A 25,211-nucleotide genomic window follows, 5' to 3' on the forward strand; every position below is an offset into this window, starting at 1 on the left:
ACTATTTTGGTTATTTCTTTACATGTGTGCTCTTTGAGAAGGCTGTCTCTCATATTTCTTGGCAGCAGTAAACTAATGCCGTGTTTTTAAGCTGAAGAAACAGCTTTAAATAATAACTATATTAAAACTCACTCTTTAAGATTAACTTTAAAAGTAGCAGCTTTATAAAATAATGCCATTATGTAGTCTTGGGACATAGTCTCCTTTGGTGCACATATACATGCATTTCTGCTAAGTTTATACCTGGGAGCAGAATTGCAGGATCATAAGATATGTGTATTTTCATCTTTAGTAGATAATGCCAGTTTTCCTAATGTATGAGATTCCTTCAAGGTGTTATGTGTCCTTGTTACTACTTGCTATTGTCAGTCTTTTAAATTTTGGCTGTTCTGGGGTCTGTGTAGTGGTATTTCATAGTTCTAATTTACCTCTCCCTGATAAATGTTTATTGGTCATTTGGATATCTTCTTTTATAAACAGCCTGTTCAGGTGTCTTGCCCATTTTGGCAATATGCTGTCTTTTTCTTACTGACCTGTAAGAGTTATTTACATATTTTGGTTGAGTCCTCTATTGGTTATATATTTTCAGATACTTTCTGTGTTGTGCTTTACCTTTTCTTTCTCTTAATGGTGCTTTTTGATGAAGTGAGGTTCTTCATTTTAATGTAGTCCAATTTGTCAATTTTTTCCTTTATAGTTAGTACTTTTTGCACATGTCACAAAAGACATATTCAAAAACATTCATAGTAGTTTTGTTTGTATTCACCAATAACCAGGAAAACTCCCAAATTCATCATAGTAGAATTGATAAGTATATTGTAACATGCTCATACAATGAGATACTATTCAGCAGTGGAAACAAAATGAACTACTGCTCCATGAGACAAGATGTGTGAACTTCAGAAATGTAATGTTAAATGAAAGAAGCTAGACTTTTAAAAAATGCATACATATAATTCTGTTATACAATTTAGAAACGTAAAATTTAGTTAAATTAAATAATGAAACCCAAACAGGTAGACATTTTATGTTGATGAGCTATCTTAAGGTAATCATAATGGAATAATATATTGTGAAGTAAAGACCAATTTTCCCCTGTGCATAACCTCAGACAGATATAGGAACTCTCTATTTATTCTAGAAAATATATTTCTTATTCTAGTACATCCTTAATGGGAAGTGACTTTTCTAGGATCTTTGAAGCTGATATATTATTTATTAAAAAGTTTCCAAGACTTTTTTAAATTATGGAAAATATATATCAGTGCAAATGTATTTTTATTCCATCATATAGTAGGTCATTTTACAAAATTTTGAAAAATATAACAGAAAAAAATCACCCATGATGCTCCTGTCCTAACAGTACTTTAAATGTTTCCTTCCAGTTCAGTCAAAATTTTTCCAATGTATAAATTTTATACCAAGATAATGTGTGTGTATTATCTTATATCCTGCAGTATATTAATATCATAAGCATCCAATTTTTCCAGTGTTAAGTCATGTTATTTCATCTGAGGCCCCAATCTCTCTAATTATTTCTTCTTTCTTTATTCTCTCATAGTCACTCAGTTCAGATAGTTTAAAGGAATGACTTGTTTTCTACATCATTTCAGGTAAAAATGAAGAACATATTTCCTCTAACTTTCATTTCCGTTCGTAGTTTACAGCTGACCTTGACCAGTTTGATCAGTTACTACCCACGCTGGAGAAGGCAGCACAATTGCCAGGCTTATGTGAGACAGAGAGGATGGATGGTGCGGTCACCAGTGTCACCGTCAAGTCGGAGATCCTGCCAGCTTCACTTCAGTCCACCACGGCTAGACCCACTTCCAGGCTGAACAGTATGTGTTGAGGACAGAACCTCATTTTAAATGTTTGATGATAATGTGGATTAGTGCTTTGTCTCTCACCATTACTGCACAGGCCTTTTGTTGAGAATGAAATATCTTTTCATTAATGCCACTATGAGTAATACACAGTTACTTTTAGACACATGAACTTCACTTATCATGTGTGTTCTCAGTCATAGTATAACCTCTACTTTTTTGTAATTAATGTTAAGGTGAGAAGTTGATGTTAAGGAGAGCAATTTTGTGTTCTTACCCAGAACATTCCATAGTAGGTCTTTCAGAAACATAATACTAGGTCAGATTGTTTCCCAAACTGTCTTCCTTGAATACCAGTCCTATAAATTGGGGGAAAAAGGGATTTTTAGAGCAGTGAAACTATTCTGTATGATACTGCAATGGTGGATGCGTGTTACTATACATTTGTCAAAATCCATTGAATGTGTGACACAGAGACTGAATCCTAATGTAAACTATGGGCTTTAGTTAATGCATATGTATCAATATTAGCTCATCGTTTCTAACAAATGCATCTTGCATCTAATGCAGAATGTTAATAGGGGAAATAGCCCGATTTTAAAAATGAGCAAAGGATTTTAAAATAAACTTTGTAAAAAAAAGGTGTTATGAAAGTAGCTAGTAAGCTTATAAAAAGATGTCTTTAATCACCAAAAAAATGTGAATTAAAACTATAGTGCAATACTGCCACACACCCATTGAAGTACCCAAAATTTTAAAAACTGACAGAACCAAATGATGGCAAAGATGTGGAACAACTTGAACTTTTGCATTGCTGGTGGGAATGTAAAATGGTACAACAAATTTGGAAAATTGTTCAGTTTCTGTTAAAGTCAAACATGCACTTACCATGTGACCCAGCAATCCAACACTTGGGTATTTGAGAAAGAGAAATGAAAGCATGTGCTCATAAAAAACTTGACCACAAATGTTCATAGTAGCTTTATTCATGATAGTCCCAAACTAGAAACAGTCTAAATGTTCATCAACAATGATATAGTTTATTTATAAAATGAAATACTGAAATACTGCTCAACAATAAAAAGAAAGAAACTACTGGTACATGGCATGAACTATTCTAAAAAAAATGTTGAATGAGAAAAGTCTAGATCATTGGTTGCCAGTGGTCAGGTGAAGTAGGGAAGGTTGACAGCCAAGGAGCTTGAGGGAACTTTTAGAGGTGACAGAAATATTCTGTTTTCTTGACGGAGGTAGAAGGTTGTGGGTTTATACCTTTGCCAAATTTATTAAACTGTACACTGAAAATTGATGCACATTACTGTATATAAACTATACCTCAATAAATGTTACTTTAGAAATATCTGATGTTAGAATGATTTCTAACTTACAGTTAGGCATCCAAATGTCTAGTAGTTATGAAAGTGGAATAAAAACATTTTCAGATATAAAAGGGCTCAGGTATTTGCATGGTATATTCACCTTTTCTAGTTAAGGTCCTAGAGGATGTACTTCAGCAAACAGAGAAAAAGCCAAAATAGAGAAACTTACAAAGGTATAGGGAAAACAGAGGATCTGAAAGGAAGTCCAGGAATGATAGGTGATCAACAAGACCAGGGAACAACCAGTGTAGACTGAAACAGGGAGCCTGAGTCCTCTGAAAAGGAGGCCTCCAAGGGAGAAATGAAACCTCCTCAGTTTATAGGAACTATTACTGGTTTATGTCAAAAATGTTGAAGCGGATGAAAAATTCTCCTAGAAAAGCAGGAAAATGAAAAAATAAGGTAATTGTTAACTCCAGAAAAATAAAAACGATATAAGAATGTTTGAACATAGTACTTGATAGTATTTGCATAGTCATAAGAATCTAAATATTAATTTTTATTTTGTAAAAAACTGTGATCGCTGTTAGGGAGTTGGGGACACAGGAGGTAGTAAGAGGTGTAGATGTGGGAGAACTAAAACTCTATCGTGATGAGGAGTCAGAAATCTAAAATGGAGATACCCGAGTTGTGAATATTGCCTCTGTTGGAAGGGGAGTAACCAAAGGATCAGAAGACTGCTTTTATTCATAATAGATCTTTTAGTTCTGACTTTATATTTATGTATATGTGTTAATTTGATGAAAATTAAAGTTAATAAAAGTAGAAAGTGCCTTCTAGCTCTACAAGTCTGTGAAAGTGGAATGTGATTCATAATCTGTCTTGACACAAATAGCTCTTTTTTCTCTCTTGAGATTTCCCCTCCTGAAATACAGCTTCATGTAAAAAAGTATGTAAATAGGCCAGTATCTGTTAAAACTTGTGCCATAGTATTGACAAAGGCCAGAAGCACAGAGGGGAAGATACTGAGGTAAATGAAGGAGAGGATGACAGCCTCAGAAAGCCAGTTTACAGTATTTTGATATAGACAAGAAAATTATTTCAAGAGTCATGAGGCTAAGGAAACAAGTTGGGCAGGAGAAAGGAAAAGAGAACAAAGGATTGGAGAAGGCAAAAGAAAGAAAAAAGAAGATGGGGACAAAAATACGATAGCTTATAAAGGGAAGAGAACAGCCTCTGTTTCCCTGCCCCTCTGGCCTCTGCACTGCCCGCAACCTTCTCTCACTGGAGCCAGGGTCCATTATCAAATGGCTGACTCCACGTCTTAACCTTGTGCCCAACCACGGTTAATCAAGTCTTTCCTTACTTCAGTCTTAAGCTGAACTGTGTCAAGTGCAAATGTCCCACATAGGACAATTTAACTACCATATTTCACCACCTGAGATACACCGTTAGAACTTCTTGATCTATCTGCCGTGTCACTTATCTTTTCTCTCATATTTTTATTTTCCTTGCATGTTTGCACTGCATTCCGAGAGAGTCTCTGTGTCTGATTTTCCAGATCAAAACTGAATATTCAACCATATCTAGTCTGCTCTTCAGTCCATCTGTTGAGTTCTTTTAATTGTAGTGATCATGTTTTTAATTTCTAGCAATTTTTTTCATAGAATTACTCTTTGGGGATATGATAGACTTTTATATCTGTGTGGTGATAAATTTAGCATACTTACTTCAGAGCTCATTTCCTGTCAATCCTTTTTTCTTCCAAGTTTCGTTCTTTCTTTGTTAAATTTGCTATCTTTCTTTCCTCATGTTGACTTTTCTTGACTGTTCGGTGAATTTGGGCTTTCTGTCCATATACACTGAAAAAGGCCTAGAATGAAACATCTTGGTAGTTAGAGTATTCCTTTAGCTAAAGTGAGAAACCCTTTTGCTCTGGCAGTGAATGTAGGTTCTGATTATAGAAGCCCTGTTTCTCAGTTGTCGTTGTGAAGGAGTGGGGGTTGGTGCTGGGGAAATCCCTCGTGGCAGCCCTCGCACCCACTTTGGGAGATTCCCTGGGCAGAACTCCCACTTTGAGTCATGTACTCACCACTTTAATCCCATGGGCAGACACCAGAGTCAGCTGCACTCAGAGCAGGGCCTGGTGGCAGCTGTTCAGTTGTCCTTTAATTATTCTGGCACTCACCCATGGCCTGTTCCTTTACCCGCTCGAATGACCACTGAGCCTGGAGTTGTTCTGGTATTCTTCTGAGAAAACATCCCATTTTGGAAAATCTTCTCTTTGTCCTGATATAAGTTTTTTAGTTTAGTTGAATTTTGTCATGAGTTAGTTTCCATCTGTTTTATCTTTCAGAAATTCTTCCTTGTTCTATTTAGCTGTCATGCTGCTGCTTTTGCCTCTCCTTCAGCTGTAGATTTATTTTCCTCTTATTTATTTTATTTCAGTGGTAATTTTGGAGGGGGAATAAAATAATAGGTGACAAATCTGTCACATTTAACTAGAAATTCTCCTTAGCTCTATTTATATATGAGAAAACTAAGGTCTAGAGAATGAAAAGAAAACACACACACACAGATAAAAACTTACCCAAAGTTATCCAGTTAGTATCCGCAGAACCAAGATTTAAATTTCAGTAGGCCTGGTTTTAAAACACGTTGTTTATATGCACACACGCACTCAGGCAGTGTGACCAAGTGATTTAAATAATTGTGTTAGAAATGTACTGCAAAGCACATCAAGAGACAGCTTAGGAGGATATTGATCCAAATATGCATAAGGTGCTTTCTTGGCAGTACCTTCAAACCTCTGCTATGTCCCTTTGACTGTCTTCAAATTCCTATCCTTTCAGGGTGGATTTTACTTTAGAAGTTTTGTGAATTTATTTGGAGCCAAATGTGTTCATACAAAAAGAATAATTTTTTTTTGTAATCAGAACCAAAATTAGATGTAATTATAAGGAGAAATATTTTCTTGAAGGACTTGTATACTGGTTAAGACAGCTCTAGAAGAATTCCAAGAATATTTGAATATTGACAGCATCACTGGAGTAAGTGAATGACCTCCTGAGGTTTTGATATTCCGTGAATATATGCATTCTGAGATGATTATATTTTAAATCTTCTTAATCTGTAGTACATTAAAAGTACTGCATAATTCTAAAAATATGAATTTCACATAAAACATTTTCACTACTTAAAAAATCCATTTTAATTTCCCTGTTTTGAGGTTGTTTTTAGGTGTTGTGGCTGTTGGTAGGCAACTTTTACTACTATAAAACTATAATGAATAATCTTATGTAGAGATAATTTACCACATTTGAGAGTATATCTGAATTGTAAGTTCTGAGCAGAATTGCTAGGTCAAAGGGTAGATAGATTTTGCCAAATGGCCCTTCTTATACCAGTTTACACTCTAACTGATAATGTTCCTCTTTCTACACATCCTTTCCAATAAATTGAATTGTGCGCTTTCTCATCTTTGCCAATCTTTTGGATTTTTAAAAAGTATCTCAGTGTAGTTTTAATCAGTATTTCTTTAATTGTGAATTAGACTGATCATTTTCCAGTGATTTTATGTGACTTGTTCATATTCTCTAACCACTTATCTATTGGGTTATTCAGTTTTTATCTTACTGATTTATAGTTTTTTGTAGAGTGAGAAATTAGTCACATAAAATACTGTAACTGCTGTGCGTAGTTAACAGCCAAATGCAATACAAAACTGAACCAGAAGCCTCTTTACCAACAGCTGAAGAAAATTAACTGTGAAAATCAGAATCACTATATACTGAATCAACTCAGTGGAATAAAATGTGCAAGAGCCATTCTCCTGGCTAGACAACGCTTTGTACTTTGTGTGCAAAAATTTAAATTTTTTTTTAATAATTTTTTTTTTCTGGGATCACTGTGGCTAATAAGGATAAAACATTTTCTTTTAACCATATTTAAAATGGAGAACATATGATGTTGAGTCCTTTGCACAGATAATTAAAAAAGCATATTAATAGTTTGATCAGGAATCCCTAAGAGCTTTTTCTACCCTCACATCAGCTGCCTCTCTCCAACACAATGACTAGTAGATGCATTGATGTTTCCCTTTAAAAATTACTGTGCCTGTCTTGTGTAAACATATGCATACTTACTCATGTTTGCAGTAGGGACACAAACATGACCAAAAATAGTGTGTTTATTCCCTGGACAAAGAGAGATAACTTGTGTAATTCATAAAACATTCTGGCAAATCCTCAATTATTTATTTTTTTTTATAGAAGTCAGTTTCTAAAGGAAGTCCTAAAAGGATGACGTGAATTTTAGAATAAGAACCAACTTCTTTTAAGCATCAGCCTAGGCAAATGAAACTTCTAAGTGAATCAATGATTGATTTGTTTGGGGTTTTTCCCCCTAGTCATCAAATTTAACACATGAATCTTATTTTATTTTAAAAAATATTTTATCCAACTTGTTTTCTTAACATTTTCCCCATCAATACTACTAAAATGAGATGCTATGTCCTGTTATTGAGTCAAATAAACTATCTTATAATACTCAGTATTGATAGTAGACAGCCATGTAAATTTTCTTTGGCCCTTAAATACAATTATTTTGTGTAGGTTAGATTTTTTCAATGGAATAGAATTGAGGAATTAATGTGTGAGCAGAGCAATGGAACAGCTTTAGATAATCTTCTTTGATCAACTTCCTAATTTAAGTAACGAGAGGAATTAAGTGATTACTTTCCCATCACCATCTATTGTTGTTGTTTGGTGGTTTTTGTTTGTCTTGGTTTTTTTCCAGAATCCTACAGAATTTGATTTCTCTGTCATTTGTCATGACAGGGAAGACTAGTTTAATTACTAGCTATGGTACTTTGCATTTAGAAGCGAATGTGTTTTTATATGGACTCCTGTATTTCATTCATATTACACATTGAGTATATTTCACATAAAAGCCTAACATATTTTGTTTAGTTAATAATGATCAATATCCAGCACTAAATAAAATTTGGGGTCATCCTTAAATCTGCTTACTCTCCATTCATTAGAATGAGGAATTCTACTTAACTACATTTCTCTTAAGGCACTAAGGCAGTTTTAGTTTTAGTTTTAGGATTTTTCAGTTTGCTAGGACTGACATAATAAAACACCACAGACCAGTAGCTTAAATAGCAGAAATGTATTTGTTCACAATCTGAAGGCTATAAATCTGAGATTAGGGGGTTAGCCGGTTTAGTTTCTTCTGAGGCCTTTCTCACTAGCTTGCAGATGACTGCCTCCTTCTTGCTGTGTCATGTTGAATTAGAGCCCATCCAAATGACTCTGTTTTACCTTAATCATTTCCCTGAAGGCCCTGTCACCAAATAATTACATTCTGAAGTACTAGAGGTTAGGGCTTCAACATACGAATTTTGTTCATTTTAAGAGATTACAAATAACCATTAGAAACACTAAAAGAAAATAAAAGTAGTCGTTAATCTCACAACCTAAGATCTACCAAGGATATACAGCCTACCAGAATTTTTTTCTATTAATATATATGAAATAGCTTATACAAAGAGGATCATCCTGAACATAATGTCTAGGGTTATACTTTTTTCTTGTTCATTTATCAGCATATTGTAAATATCTGTACCATAATTCATTAATCAGTCAGTAAATTTCTGGAATTTAGGTTATTTACAGTTTTTTTCCTAATATAAATAGTACAGAAATATTCAAAGATTTCAAAAAATTGCCCACACAAAAACTAAAATGTGTATACTGTTTTCTTCCATTACAAAACATAATTCAGCCTCTTTTTTATTTGTCATCATTATAATCATCAATTATTATACTGTTATTGTATAGCAATATTCTCAGTTAACAGCTGTAGAGCTTGTCCATTTGCTAAATGACCCCAGACTGCCGTGCCCTTTAGTTTCTGTTCCTGCCTTTTATAGAACATGTTTTATCTTTTGCTTGCAGCTCTCATTTCATAACACTGTCCCTACTTATAGCATATTCTAATATGCTATAGTTGAAAAAGAAGTTAACTAAAACTGTTATAGTAATCTTTAAAATAAATAATTTCTGACAAAGCCCTAAGTGACTCTCTGATGGTAATATATACAAACTTTTAACATCAGATTTTCTTTGATTCCTTTTCTCACTTTCTCATTTACTTACTATGTGGCCACATTCTAGATAGCTTGTTTCTGAATAAGTGACCTTAGTATCATTGAGGTAGTCTTTTATAGGAGAAATCTCACTCTACTATACAATATTACTTTTGGAAAATACTATCATTGTATCTTCCATTTGATATGTCCTGACTTGTTACCTTTTCTTCTTTAACCAGGATTACCTGAGCTAGAATTGGAAGCAATTGATAACCAATTTGGACAACCAGGAACAGGTGACCAGGTTCCATGGGCAAATAATACAGTGACAGCTGTAAATCAGAATAAACCAGAAGAGTGAGTAATACATTTTGTATATTAAAAAGTATCAGATACCAACTTCTACAGCAAAGAACTACTTTTCCCAAACTAGATTCTTGTCTGTATTGGTATTTTGTGAGATATTAATAGAAATGAAATGGATGGAGTAGGACACCAAATCAAACAGATTTATATACTGCATGACTACAAGGCTAGTGTACATTGTAATTACCAAGAGATTGATATAGTATGCAGCTGTTGTTTTATCTTTCATCTCTTATTTTGCTTTGATTGATTACCATAAAATTTCTGGGACCTGTGGATGAATTGGCCTCAGTACAACAATTATGTTGCATTTGAGTTGTTATTTATATAATTATTTTGTCCAGCTTTTCTCATTGTTTGGAGCAAGAACATATAAGAAGGGAAAGTACTTTCTACATCTACTCAGTGTCTCATCTTGGTTAGAATTTAATCACTTGATTAGAACTTAATCCACACAGGTAGCTCCATTCCAACAGATAGAGTACATCTCACATATAGCAACCAAAGGATAAGTCGATAGTATTGAGCGTGGTTTAGAGCCTTAACTGTGAACTGTAGTCCCACTTACCTTCCCAGAAGAAGAATCCTTTTAATTATATAATTATATTAGTAGCATCAGTACTAGTATTATTTTTTATATATTTCTAAGTTTTATGCATCAGTTGGTATCAGTTTGAATTAGACTACATATTTTCTACATGTAATCAATGATTTGTTTTGTCCCTTAACATTGAGCATATTTCATTTTTCTAGTTTGACTTACTTTATAAATGGTAATCATGTCATCAACATGATTTGGCCATCTTTGAAAGTTTAGTAATATAATGTGTACTATTTTGATTATGGTTCAATTATCAATAATTAACGGCACCCACAGAATAAATAGAGTAAGTAGGATAAATCTTGATATAGGCTAAATGATTTTTTCTGAGTTTTTGATTTTTATTTTTTACTTTTGTTAAAAATTATTTTCTCTTAACTCTGGCTAATTTTTCAGGCAAAACTATAAGCTAACATGAAGAATATGAAAACAAAGTTCAATGATTGACAAAATAATGAAAAATATATTCAAGCTACATACTCAACATTCATAAATTTCTGCACATTAAGTATAGAAAATTTCATTGCATAAGAATTGATTGAAAAAGCATCTCAACAGAGAATTTTCTAGAGCTAGATGTGCATATATATGTATATGTATGAGACTGTGTTTGCATTCTTAATCCTGAATACTCATTTGCTATATCAGTCTTAAACTTTCTTATCTTTTGATTCTGCAGCCAGTGTATTAGTTCACAATTAGATGAGCTTCTCTGTCCACCAACAACAGTAGAAGGAAGAAATGATGAGAAAGCTCTTCTTGAGCAGCTGGTATCCTTTCTCAGTGGCAAAGATGAAACTGAGCTGGCTGAACTGGACAGAGCTCTGGGAATTGACAAACTTGTTCAGGTATTTATTAAAGTTGACATTATTTAGGTGATATAGTCCTGAGAAGTTAGAAAATGATCTTTTAGCCAGGATTTTTTGGTATTATTCTCACTGTATTTTAGCTGTTTTATAATTTACCCTTATGAAAGTTATCAAAATCTATAATAATAAGCTTTTTAAACAAAAAAATCATAATAATTAGAAAGAATTAGAATTAGAGAGTTTTGGCCTTTCACTGTGGAACATAATTTTAAAAGCTCCCCACAGAATAGAATTCAGATTTTTATCATCACTTCTAATTTTAGGATTTAATTTATCCTTCATTCATGCTAGGCCCTATATGTTTCAGCCTGTATGTTCCATGACATTCCAACTTCCAGGTTAATATTTTTCAGACTTGGGGGTTAAAAAAGTCAACTTAGTGCATCATAGCCAGCATTTGTTTAATGGAGTAGAATAGTGCAGAATACATCATATCAGAATGCAGAAAAAGTGTGAGTTATGCCCCATGAATCTATGTTCAGTCGCGCACACACACACACACACACACACACACACAGATACACACACAACAGGCCACAACTTAAATTATTTTTCTTACAGTGACTAATAATTCAGAAGTATGAAATTCATAACTCTGACATTCTGTTAGGTCAGCTATGAATTTTTTTTCAAATGAGATAAAAGCATGAATTCCGTATTTGAGATAGAAAAATACATAATTAAACCCTCCTTCAGGGATCTACTTCTTACTAAATGTAACATTTGTTGATTCTCAGGCTTTGCAATGAGGTTCTTTTCAAACCTGGTAGCTTCATTTAATTGATTTAGGGCCTTTATTTTAATGATATCTTCATCTCTTTACTGAGATACTAAACATCTCAGTTAATCTATTACTCCATTTAAAAGTAACTTTTATAAGTGATTCTTTTAAGTAGCAAACTTCTGGAGAGCTTCATGAATTCAGCATGAATATATTATGATGAAACTAGAGATAACATGGTCTTGGATCTAAAATTTTATAGAAGAGCATGTAATTTATTGGCAGAAACTTATTTGAAAAATGTTCTGGCTTATTTTCCAACAGGGTGGTGGATTAGATGTATTATCAGAGAGATTTCCACCACAACAAGCAACACCACCTTTGATGATGGAAGAAAGGCCCAACCTTTATTCCCAGCCTTATTCTTCTCCTTCACCTACTGCCAATCTCTCTAGCCCTTTCCAAGGCATGGTCAGGCAAAAACCTTCACTGGGGACTATGCCTGTTCAAGTAACACCTCCCCGAGGTGCTTTTTCACCTGGCATGGGCATGCAGCCCAGGCAAACTCTAAACAGACCTCCAGCTGCACCCAACCAACTTAGACTTCAGCTTCAACAGCGATTACAGGGACAACAGCAGGTGAGTACTCTTGTTTTGCAGGTAATCCTGCTTAAAGGTATGTACTAATTCTCTCTGTAATAAGACAGCCCAATTGCTATAATAAAGGTGTCAAGTACACTCCTAGAACCTTTATGAAAGACTCAAAAAGTCATTCTTGGTCTGCTAGAATAAGAATAAGGGACACTCATTCAGTTAAAGACGGCTGGTTCATAACAAAGTGCTTTGACACTTACAGTTTAAAAGCAGTTTACTTTTGATTTTTGAGATAAAAAATATTTAGGATGAACATCATACAATTATTAATAAAGAGAAACATAGCTTTATTTCTAAAGTAGAGCATCAGGAAATACTGTTTATGATTGTTGGAACAGAAAATAAAGTTTATGTTGTTTAAAGTTAGAGTGAATGAAGTCTAGTGATGTTATTCTGTTAGGAGAATGAAAGAAAGGATAGTTTGGGGGTCCTGGGAATTGTGGGTGAGTTAAACATTCTCTCTCATAACAAGTAGTGAGTAGGTATAATGGCATAAATACTTAAGATTGTATAAGCTGCAGCTACAGTCATCAGGAACCAAAAAACCAGTGGTCAAAAGTATTGTCTCTGGGAAGTGGGACCAGGGCTGTAGATTGTTGCTTCTTGCTTTATTAATCTTTTGTATTTTTTAACCATATGTCTGTATTGCTTTGGGTTAAAAAAAAAAAAGTATTTAAAGAAATTCCCTGGACCCTTATTAATGGAGGAAGGAAGAGAAAGAAGGAGCTGAATTCTATTAGAGAGGCAGCATCAGATGCTAAGAATTAGCTCTCGTTTCAAGTCCTAGTTCTAACCTTATCTTAGGTGGGTTGACAGTCTAATTAGTTGCCCTTTTAAAGCCTCTGATTCCTCATCTGTAAAAAGAAATCTAATAAATAATTCCTTTACCTCATAGGTGATGTGTGGATTAAATGAAATAATACATGTAAAGCTCTTAGCACAGGGCCTGACATACAGTAACACTTAATAAATACTAGCTATTATTATAAAGTTAGATTCAATACATATAATAAATAATATAAAATATGCTTCCATTCCATTTAAATTTAGTGGTAGGATAACAAAGAAAGGAATAATTTTTTAAACGTTGGAGTGGATAAAGGACACAGAGGAAGGAAGAGAAGGAAGAAAAGAGAAACAGTGAAAAGGAATAGTATTATGTCCTGAGTATTGAAGATAAGCTACTTCTTATCATAACTTGTCAATTATCATTGGAAAGCACAAGAACAAGAAATGCTTAATAATTCCCCTGTATTTAATTTTTCACAAAACATATTTAGGGGAACTATGCTAGGTACTGGGAGAAATACAGAGAATAAAAGATACAGGTAACTTTCAGAACCTATAATCAGCTTGGGGTATTCAAAACGTAGTATACAGTCAGCCCTCCACATCTGCAGGTTCTGCATCTATGGATTAAACCAACTGTAGATCGAAGTGTTTGTTTTTTGTTTGTTTTTTTTTTTAAGTTCTAAAAAGCAAAACTTTGTGACAGTGAAAACTGCCTGATAAAAGAATAAGCTTCTTTAAAGAACTCTTTGTCTTAGCAAGAATTTATGTGGTGGCTAGATCAGGGTTCTCAAACTCATCACTGTTAACACTTTGAGGCTGGATAATTCTTGTTAAGGGGGGCTTCTGGTGCACTGAAAGATGTTCAGCAGCATTCCTGGCCTCTACCCACCAGGTACTAGTAGCAACCTCTCCCAAAGTTGTGACAACTGAAATGTCTTCATATATTGCCAACGGTTCCTGACAGGGCAGAATCACCCCTGGTTGAGAACCTCTTGGCCATGTAATCATCTTTTAGATTTTCTGTAGAAAGGCTTCTTGCTAAGGCGTTGGGGAAAAAACCCATTCAGACAGACAGATTACAGTGAGCCTGAACTGCGTGAGTGTACGCGTGTGTGCATGTTATACACATAGGCTGGGTTTGTGCTCTTCCACTAGTCTCAGGCCCCACATCTCCTTTTGCAATACAACAATCCTTTCAAGCTGGCCTTTATAGGCATTTGAATTTGTGTAACAGGTCTAAGAACTACCAGCCCCTTTCCTCCCACTCCCTAACCCCCCAAAAGTTGAGATTCCCCAGGAGGTAAAGGATATGGTAATCCTTTTAGGAAGAGTTCCTTGGAAGAAGTAGAATTTGACCTGCTTGCTGGAAAATGGGTGGCATTTTAGTAATCAGAGAGAAAAGGCATATCAGAGTGAGACAGTTGTAGTCAGGTTGTACACACAGATAGTGAAAGGGAGGGGAAAACGAACCAGAGTTGTTCCAAGGGCAGGAATAGATCGATTTTTCTTTAACAGAAAGTGCTTGTAGATTGCTGCTATTTAGAATAATTCCTTCTACTGCTAAAAATAACCTTTATTTTCTAAGGTTTTAATTTGTTTTCTATGATTGTTTTCTCATTTTTACTACTTCTGAAGCATTTTTCCTCCATCCCTCACCCATTTCATTCTCACATTTTCTCACAATTCAAAGAATATATAAAGCTGTAAGTGTGGAATTCCAGCTCCCACTCTCTGGGCAGTTTTACTTCTCTTCATCATTAAGTATTAATGTATTTTCACCTATCTTCATTGCCATCTCTCCTGTTTTTAGACTTGTTATTCTTTCTACCTCAAGTTAACTCTGTCATCCTCTTTGCCACCTGGCATTCTCATCTTTCAAGGTCCCATTGTGCGCACTCGTGCTCTTGGTCCCTGCCTTCCCGTCCTGGGCTAAGTTAGTTGCTCCCTATGTGCTGCTGTACATATCTCTATACGTGCCGCATAGTACTTGGACATTGCACTGCTCTGTGTTGGCCTCTACCACTCAACAGAGAATTCCCAGAGGACAGAAGTTTGCTCACCTTTGTTAGCCTTCAAACTTTATGTAGTATCTTGCATATACTAAGTTTTTGATAAATTTTTGTAAAACTGATGGTTTATTTAAATTTATATCCAAGTTCTGTTGAGTTTAAGAAGTATGTAGATTTTCATACTTAAAAGTCTCTTTGACTTTTAAAACCATGATATGGGTATCTCTATTTTTGAAGTGATTCTGGATGTTTTATCATATTCCACAGTGCCTAAAAGTTATAATTTTAATATTTATATTATATTGAGCTTCCCCCCTAAAATAGGTTTATTTTTTAATATAATGAAAGTCAAAAAAATTAATGAAACTAGAGCTAAGAATTGAGTTCTTTGGAGATGAGAGTTTTAATCACTGTTTGAAGCTCTTTGGATTCTCTCAAGTTGCATATAGTATATTAAAATATATTAAGTGTATTAAAATATATCAATATATCAGTATATTTTATTAGTAACTTATAAATCATAAAGAGCCATATAAACACAGAATAATATTGATATTATTGCTACTATTATCTCTCTAAAGAGTTTCTTCATATCAAATTATTCAGCAAAAAATCATTTAAGCTATAGCTTGTTTATCAGGAGGTATCACTTCTAAAGATACTTTTGTTACCTGAGAAAGTTAAGGCATGCCTATGACCTGGAATCCTAAGCCTGATATAGTCAGCATCTTCAAAACTAGTGTTCCATAGAAGATTGTTCTAGAAGATAATAATAATACGTCAGGAAAAAAGTTTGTGATAAATAAATTGCATAGTTTATCCCTTCTTAGAGCTCCACAATGTGCTTTGGGCAATTAAGGGCTCATAGAATTACTACAGTAAAGAAATCTGCTTCACCTTGTGTAACCCATTCTTTCCAATGTTAGTACAGCACAGCCTGCTATTTTCCTGGCACATCTATTAATATCCTGCAGAACAATGTTCTTTAGAACACCAATTTGGGAAATGCTGGTCTAAAGTAATTACTTCTTCTAGTTAAATAAATAGTCCATTTTCTCAGACCATTTGTTTCTTACATAATTCTCTCCAGCTAATGAAATCACATTGGATTTTCCCCAAACATGTACCCATCAGACAGATACCTTCCAAGTCAAAAGTACCTCAACTTTTCCATTCATCTTTCAGACCTTTATAGAATGTGCCCTATTGTATATTTACTTTTTTACTCACAACAGTTTAAGACCTGGGGCTAATGTTTCTTTTGTGTCCAGCGCTGTACTTACGTGAAATAAACTAAGTATTAACATGTTTTTAAAAGCATAATAAACACATTTGTGTGTGTCTATGTATGTATAAACACTGCAGAACACTAAATACGGAAGAGCATTTAAAAGTAGAATACATACACGTCCATATTTAAGCATATATGCATTTACATACGTTTATATATGTTTACATATACATATATGTTGTGTTTTTGTATTTTACTTTTAAATGCTCTGCCATATTTAGAGTTTTGTAAGAAAAAATATTGATAAATGTTAGGAATTGCCAACCTTTTGACGAATAAACGTGGGAAATAATCTTCCTAAACCCACAATAAACTTCTTAGTAATCAATAAAAAGTTTGTGCTATTCTAAAAGGGCCATACTCTGTGTTTATATATAGAAATATATCTCATTATTTCCATTTTTTCTCTAGTTGATACACCAGAATCGTCAAGCTATCTTGAACCAGTTTGCAGCAAGCGCTCCTGTTGGCATCAATATGAGATCAGGCATGCAGCAGCAAATTACACCTCAGGTAGCGTGAGCAGACCAGGCATTGTTAGTACTTCTCTAACCCAAGCTGTGTTTCTTACAGTGTTGACTTGAGTGTCTTTGAAATGGTCTGTGAACTGATCTTTTAATGATGTTTATAGTACAGCTTTCTTCTAGAATGAATTTATAATCAAGTTGTGATACCCCTTACTGATACTTGATCTAAAGCTGAGGGTTCTTTGTTTCATTTTATTGTTACTGTTGTCATTGCTATTAGATATCAGATAACTAAGCAGAAAACTCTTATTGCTGTCCTGAATAGGACCAGTAAGCAAGAAGCCTCGAATATGAAACTGTGTAAATGGAACCTTAAACCTGATCAATCCCAGTCACGTTGCTTAGTTATCTTAACTACCTTGTGTTCTCTGCTCAGTCTAAGCATCAGCCTTTTCTATTTTTAATTTGTTTTAACAGTCCTTCTGTATGAACTCAGAGCCATCAGAATTGCACATGAGAAGAACTGGGTAGCCTTCTAAGTGTTGTCTAGTGCTTACTCCCTACTCAACTTCCGCACATATTTTAATATTTTTGCTTCAACCACTTTTTTATGGTTTCCTAACCAAGTCTACAAAAATTTAGAAGATGAGGGATTTTAGAGAAAATTCAAACAAAACTTCTCCATAAAACGTTATTGTGTTATTTGATTGGAGAGAGGTAATTGGGTTTATTTATTTTGGGGAGGGTACTGGAGATTGAACCCAGCACTTCATGCATGCTAAGCATGCACTCTACCACTTGAGCTATACCCCCCCCTCCATAAAATGGACCTAGATGAATACTAACCAAAAAGATAAACATTGATAGAAACAGCAGATACTAGTACCTTCATGGATCCAGATGTGGGTTTCTCTGTCTTAAAAATCTTATTGGTTCACTCATGCAAGCATAATTAGGCTGTAAGGAACCGAGACCCCACTTTGGGACTTCACATAAACATGACTTCTGTCAGGAAGTAGCCTGCGACAGTTTCTTCTAGATCGGACTGCGTCTGGTTGACAGCTCTGTTTTTGTGGAGCTGTATGCTTTAATCAGCTCCTCAGCCTGAACGAATGTTTTGTGAAGGAGGCTTTACTGACATGCCATGTTGCTTTGCAAGTTAGACCAGAAAGTGACTTCAACCAAATTTTACCACTGACTTCATCATTTATAATATTTTAGCTATTAAAACACTCTAATGCCTGAAGCTGTCTTGTACTGTAGCGATGATATAAAATACCTGGATTCATTTCTTTCTGTTTATTATTTGATTTCTAATCAATTGTTTTCTTTTTAAGTGGTCATTTGTTTGGCATTGGATCATGAGTTTCTGATTCTTCCTTTTTTTATTGGTATTTGTAGGTTTTTTTGATTGTAAAGATAATGCATGTTCATTATAGATAATTTGGAGAATACAGAAAAGTATAATGAAAAAAATTAAAATCACCTATAATCACATTTTATTCTCTTAAGTAAAGTGGAATAAATGATCCCCATGAGAAAAGGGAAAAGTAACTTTCTCCATACTAGAAACATAGTAAATTTTTTGGAAATGAAAAAGTGAAACATCCCCTACCAACCTAATGCCAGATAAGACAGAGGTCATTGAGCACATTTTCTTTCTCTTCTTTATGGTTTTCATGTTTCTCTTAACAGTTTTCATGGCCTGTATTATCATACTAATCAATGTATACTTTCTTTGAATTTTTATCAGTTCTGTGTGACTTTATAAAGTGTACTTAATTCATTTTCTCTCCTGTGGCTATTACTTAAGAGGTTTTGTTCCTTTTCTGCTCTAGTTTCCCTTGTGCACTGATCATTGCTACATATTCTGTTGCTCCAAGCTAGTAGGCTTTATCCTGTAAGCTTTCCATATCAGTAAGAGACAATGTTTTTCTCTCCTCTTCAGCCACCCCTGAATGCCCAGATGTTGGCACAGCGCCAGCGGGAGTTGTACAGTCAACAGCACCGACAGAGGCAGCTAATACAGCAGCAGAGAGCCATGCTAATGAGGCAACAAAGCTTTGGGAACAACCTCCCTCCCTCATCTGGACTGCCAGTTCAAATGGGGAACCCCCGTCTTCCTCAGGGTGCTCCACAGCAATTCCCCTACCCACCAAACTATGGTACAAATCCAGGAACCCCACCTGCTTCTCCTAGCCCATTTTCACAACTGGCAGCAAATCCTGAGGCATCCTTGGCCAACCGCAACAGCATGGTGAACAGAGGCATGACAGGAAACATGGGAGGACAGTTTGGCACTGGAATCAATCCTCAGATGCAGCAGAATGTCTTCCAGTATCCAGGATCAGGTATGAGGATTGCACCTTTATGTTGCTTTTATAAGTACAGTCGGTCCTCAGTATCCACAGGTTCCGTATCTGTGGATTCAACCAACCCTACATCAAAAATATTCCCCCCAAAAATAAATACCAGCAAGTTCCTAAAAGCAAAACTTGAATTTACCATGCTCTGGGAACTGTTTACATTGTATTTACATAGCATGTACACTGTATTACGTATTATAAGTAATCTAGAGATGATTCAAAGAATACGGAAGGATATAGGTTATATTTCCCATTTTATATAAGGGACTTGAGCATCCATGGATTTTGATATCCACAAGGATTCTAGAACCAATCCCCCATGGATACCAAGGGATGACTGCACCACATACAGGCTCAGGTCTCTCTTCAATGCGTTTCAGTTCACTGACATTGAGGCAATTTGCTGAAGGAGAGAGATGCTGACTTGGGAGTCAGGAGATCCAGGCTCTAGACTTAGCTTTTGCCACTAAATGGTTGAGTGGTTTCATGCTCATCCCTCATTGACAGCTAAGATGATTAAATTAGAGGCTCCATAAGGACCTGTTTGACTCTAAAATTTTTGACATTTTGTCTGCAAAGCATATTCTTTCTTACTTTCTTCTGTGGGTTCCTATAAGAATCTAATGAAACTCCACATCAGACAATGGGTGTGAGTATATTAACTCAAAATTTACATATGGTTTTTTTTTATTACCTTGGAGAGTTTTTGATAGTTTACATAAGGATAATCAGTCTTCACAAACTACCTCAGACTTCTCATTGGTGTCACCACTCTTAGCTGCTTAGGTTGTAAGCTATTCCTCTGCAATATCAGGCAACTTTCTGGCTTCCAAAAGATGTGTTCTTTTTCAGCCTTGCATTTGCACTGTCTCTCTCCTATTCTCTTTGTCCTGGGTAATGATGTCTTTGTAAAATTTTTCTTCTATCTTGGAGATTCTAATAGGTAGGGGCAATAAAACACATTTCATTAATCTACCAAGTTTAATCAAACTTTGATGTAAAATTAATGACAAATTCCTGGGAAATAATCCCTTCATTTTATAAATGAAAGAAAATGTAAATTTTAAGCCTGCTTTAAAATGAATTTCAGTGAGAAGGCTGCTGTTTGACTTGAATAAAATGTTGAAGTCATACAGAGATTTTTTTACATGGCAATATGCTTATCAACTTTGACAGCCAAATCAATTTAGACTTTTCATTCTGGTGGCAACAAGTGTTAAAATCCTTTGACTATTAAATTAAATATCTAGGGAAACATGTGTCAGAGAGCATCAGAATTCTCTAAGACATTTTAATCAAAATTATGCCACATCAGTTTCTTTGTCCTCAAGACAATGAAGTCATCTTTGGCTGGTTTATATCACTCACACTATATGTGTGGGTGAGAAAAGGAGTATAAATCTGTGTTTTAATTATAAGATTGTTTGAACAGGAGTGGCCTTCAAAAGAGTCGTATTTTCATGTGTCTCGTGATTTCTGTGTGCAAAGAATTTGACGAGGATCCTTCACTTTATTCTAGCCTATGGAAGTACTTACTCTAACATTAGAAGACTTACGTAGTTATATTTCCCCATTGCTCTTCCAAAATGGCAACTTAGCCAAACAGCTAATAGATTCTTAGTAGTGTTTTTGATATTGATTGCAGTGCCTTAACTCTAAAGAGTTATCTCATTCATTGGGAGAAAAAAACAACTACAAATAAGCCAAACATTAATAAATTCCCCAAGGATTCTTTTCTCTTAAAAAAAATTTAAATGGTACTTCTCAAAAACTAAAAATAGAACTACCATGTGACCCAGCATTTCTACTCCTGGGTGTATATTTGAAAAAGATGAAAACACTAATTCAAAAAGGTACATGCACCTTAGTGTTCATAGCAGCATTGTTTACAACAGCCAAGATATGGAAGCAACCTTAATGTCCATCAACAGATGAATGGATAAAGAAGCTATAGTGTATTATACAATGGGATAGTACTCAGCCATTAAAAAGTAATGAAATTTTGCCATTTGCAGCAATATGGATGGACTTTGAGGGTATTTTGCTAAATGAAATAAGTCAGACAGAGAAAGACAAATATTGTGTGATACCACTTATGTGTAGAATCTTAAAAAAAAAAAAAACTAGTGAATATAACAAAAAGAAACAGACTCATAGATACAGAGAACAAATTAGTGGTTACCAGTGGGGAGAGGGAAGGAGGGAGGGGCAGGTTAGGAGAGGGGATGAAGAGGTACAGACTATTATGTATAAAATAAATAAGCTACAAGGATATCTTATATAACACAGGGAATTCGCCAACATTTTATAATGACTATAAATGGACTATAACCTTTACAAATTGTGAATCACTATGTTGTACACCTGAAACTTATACATCAATTATACCTAAATAAAAAGTTAATTAATTAATTTTAAAAAAAACAGTACTTCTGTCAGTTTTCAGTCATGCTCTTTAACACTTTGTCTCTGGAAAGCCAGGAAAGGAGAACTTCTGTCCTGCTCCTGTTTCTTGACAAAGCCATTGAGAAAGGCAGTGCTCCAAAGCCCCAGTTCCTGTGAAGTTGACTAGATTTCCTTCAGGGTTGTGCGTCTAGTCTTTGATCTCTTGCAAGTCAATACAGAATGCAGTTGATTGAGATAATGAGGGGATGGGGCTCCTTCCTCTCCAGACAGTATAACCAGATGTGTTGCCATCCATCGTAAGTGCTCCATCTGGTACCTGAGTATTTCTTTCAGTCCAACTTTTGATTGACAAAATATACTTTTCACAAAGTAAGAATTTGCCTTTGATAAAATCAGTATTTGTACTGCAATCAAACCCCAGAAGCTGGGTATAGTGGAGAGCATAGTGTTTCATCCAGTTGGACTGAAATAAAATGGCAGAGCTTTCAGGTCTTCCATGAACTGCCTGAAAATAACACGGGGAAGATTGTTAGTTTTTCTGGGGAGCATAAGAACATTTAAAGATGCAATGTTTTTCCTTTCTTCCATTACTCTAAGTTATAAACTTGTTCCAACAACCAGGTAGAATGCTCCAAGACCAGGTTTTGTGTTGGTAAAATTCAAGTTCAGGAAAAATTCCAACCTTTTCAAATCAAGCCTTCTCAAAAAACAAAATGAAACAAAACAACAAACCCATGTTTTTATAAATAAAGTTTTACTGGAGCACAACCATGCTCTTTAGTTTACATGCTGTCTATGGCTGACTTCACACAGTTGAGTTATATAGTTCTTGCAGAAACCTTATGGTCTGCAAAACCAAAAATACTTATTAATGAGCCCTTTGCAGAAAAAGTTGATGATACTAAAACCAAAGGAAGGCTACATTAGCTTTGCTATAGTCCTTTGCTTTGGCATCTTTTAGCTTAATATAGGCCCAAAGTAAATGAAGAAATGTGTAGGTGATAATAATGACAGAGTAGGCTTTCTTTTATTTCTGAAAACAGAAAATTTTTCTAGTCTATCATGCCATGATAATGAGTGCACAAGAACAGAATTAGACATTTAAAATTTATTTTATACTACGGTAATATTCAAAGAAAATAGGAGGGAAAATTTTTTTTTAAGTTTTTGTACTTATTTCATTAATTCCTTGAAGCCAATCCAGAGCTCCCTTTTCTGTGAACTGCAGTAAACATGCTACTCCACTCTCTTGTGAGTAATCTCGTCTACTCCTTCACGCTGATCACTGTTCTCTGTCTCTAAACCAGCTCATGTATACAGCTGCCTGCTGGACAGACACACTTGAATTTTTCACCAGCACCCCAAACTTGTCCAGAGCTAAGGTCAACTCCATTTCCCCTTCCTTCCATGTCTCAATGTTCCAACTTAACAAACCTCTCAAGTTCCAAGAAAGAATACATACTTTGCTCTCTTTTACTTACAGCTCTTTGTATATACTGTATCCTCTGTCTAAAATGTCCTTCCCTCACCTGTCTCATTCCTGTCCCTCCCTCCTCTCAGAGGTATCTCCTCTGGTAAGCCCTCCCTGACGCTCCTGATCACAAGCACTCACCACCCCATCTTATGGACAGTTGTTCAACAGCTTCCTTTCTTTTTAAAGAGCAGTTTCCTTGAGTGAGCAAAGTATGACCTTTTTTTTTTTTTTTTTTAAATCTTTCTCAAATGCTGATAGCATAGTGGTCTGTGGGGAGAGTAGATGCTCAATGAATCTTTTAGTATAAGAATGAGTCCTGATTCTAGTTGCTGCCAGATGTCTGCGATGCTATTTATTGTCCAGCAGGGAGACAGCATAATCTAGACAAAGACAGAATTGTAGAATTTTTAAACTAGAAAGAACAAGATTATCTGGCCCAAAGAATCTGAGGTCCAGTGTAGTGGCAGAACTAGGCCCAGAACTCTACCCCTTCAGATTCATTATTCACAGACTGGTTCTTTCTTCTGAAACTAGGTCATCTGATAAGGGAAACATGGGCAGTTAGAATGTGAGATGAGGCCAGAAAGAAAAGTCAAAAAGCATGCTGATGTACTTGCAGTCTTATTTATTGTTTAACTTTGACCCCACAGAGTAATATCCAGAATGTGATAAGTATCTTTCTCCCCCTCACATATATATTTTTTTCCTGAAAGAAATTATTTCATTGTAAATAAAGTCAAAAATGCATTAGGAACAGACAAGTTTTTTTTAAGGATCACAACCAGAAGAGTTAAAATTTAAAATGTGGAATTAATGCAAAGACAGTCAATATAAAAATGAAGATGATGTAGGAAAAACCCACCCTCTAGAGTCATAAGTGAAAAAATAATTTCTCCATAAATTCAAAGTCAAAATTATTTACGAGATTAAATTACTTATGGAGGAAGCAGAGAAAATATGTAGCTTTATTTACATAAACTTTACCAAGAAAAGAAGTAAATATTTAGTGAAAGGAAAAACTATAAAAAGTCTACAGTTGTTTCAACTTACATGGAAAATGTTAAATATTTTTTAAATTGAAGTCTATAGAAAACAAAGTGAATAAATTAACTACATCTCGGGTCAGATTAACCAAACAAAAAAAGAGAAAAGGCATTGTATTAATAATGACAGAACACAAAATATTACAAAGGCATCTACAGTTATGTTTACAAAGAGACATTAAGGGCAAGAAACATGCTTATGATATAATGATAAGGGAAAGAAGCAGGTCACAAAATTATGTGAGACTTTATAGAGGAAGATTTGAAGGAATTATACTAAATTATGGGTAATCAAATTATGACATTCTTTTTCCTGCACCTTTATAACTGTCTATACCTCAGTACTATTTAACTGTGAAATATATTTTGTTAGGAAAAAAAGAAGAAATGCAAAGCGTAACAGAAAACAAAAAGAGACCCATTTTTGCTCTTTTAAATTCTTAGAGACTTCCACTTGTGGTCAAGATGGAGTAACAGGGGCCAGATTTATTTTTCCATCTGAAACAAAAAATGTCAAACAGTAGTTCTAGAAATTGCCTACACTGTGATGCAGGGAGAGGGAATCCAACAGGAGCGACTGGTTTCGAAGAGTTGAGGCAATGGATTTTGGAGTCCAGATAAACCATGGCAGGTAGAGGTTTCAGGGCACAGAACCAGAGAGGAGAGAACCATACAAAGAGAGAACCACAAGGATGTGGAAAGGGTCCTGCTCAGGTCTTCAGTTGAGAACTGATCAGTGTGTATGTGTACAAACCAAGGCCAGGGAAAACCACCTGAAAAGATTAGAAGGAACAGCTTCAGAGTTCACACAGGTTCAGTTCTTCTTCTAAGAAAACCTCAGAATTCATAGGTGTCAAGTAGAATACTCAGAAATGTCTTTGCCTCAGGAGCAAGGCAAAAAAAGCACCAG

General features: G+C 35.0%; 1 protein-coding gene across 6 annotated transcripts in view; it reads left to right on the forward strand.

The window, feature by feature from the left end:
• NCOA1 (nuclear receptor coactivator 1) overlaps positions 1 to 25,211 on the forward strand; it is a 211,595-nt gene that overhangs the window by 168,580 nt on the left and 17,804 nt on the right. For all 6 annotated transcript variants that reach the window (XM_032497132.1, XM_032497135.1, XM_032497134.1 and 3 more), the window contains 6 exons: positions 1,661 to 1,841; positions 9,482 to 9,599; positions 10,889 to 11,057; positions 12,124 to 12,438; positions 16,957 to 17,058; positions 18,961 to 19,363. In XM_032497132.1, the coding sequence (XP_032353023.1) occupies positions 1,661 to 1,841; positions 9,482 to 9,599; positions 10,889 to 11,057; positions 12,124 to 12,438; positions 16,957 to 17,058; positions 18,961 to 19,363 (1,288 nt within the window). The remainder of the gene's footprint in view (positions 1 to 1,660; positions 1,842 to 9,481; positions 9,600 to 10,888; positions 11,058 to 12,123; positions 12,439 to 16,956; positions 17,059 to 18,960; positions 19,364 to 25,211) is intronic.

The sequence above is a fragment of the Camelus ferus genome, chromosome 15 (assembly GCF_009834535.1).
Source record: "Camelus ferus isolate YT-003-E chromosome 15, BCGSAC_Cfer_1.0, whole genome shotgun sequence".
Classification (NCBI taxonomy): domain Eukaryota; kingdom Metazoa; phylum Chordata; class Mammalia; order Artiodactyla; family Camelidae; genus Camelus; species Camelus ferus.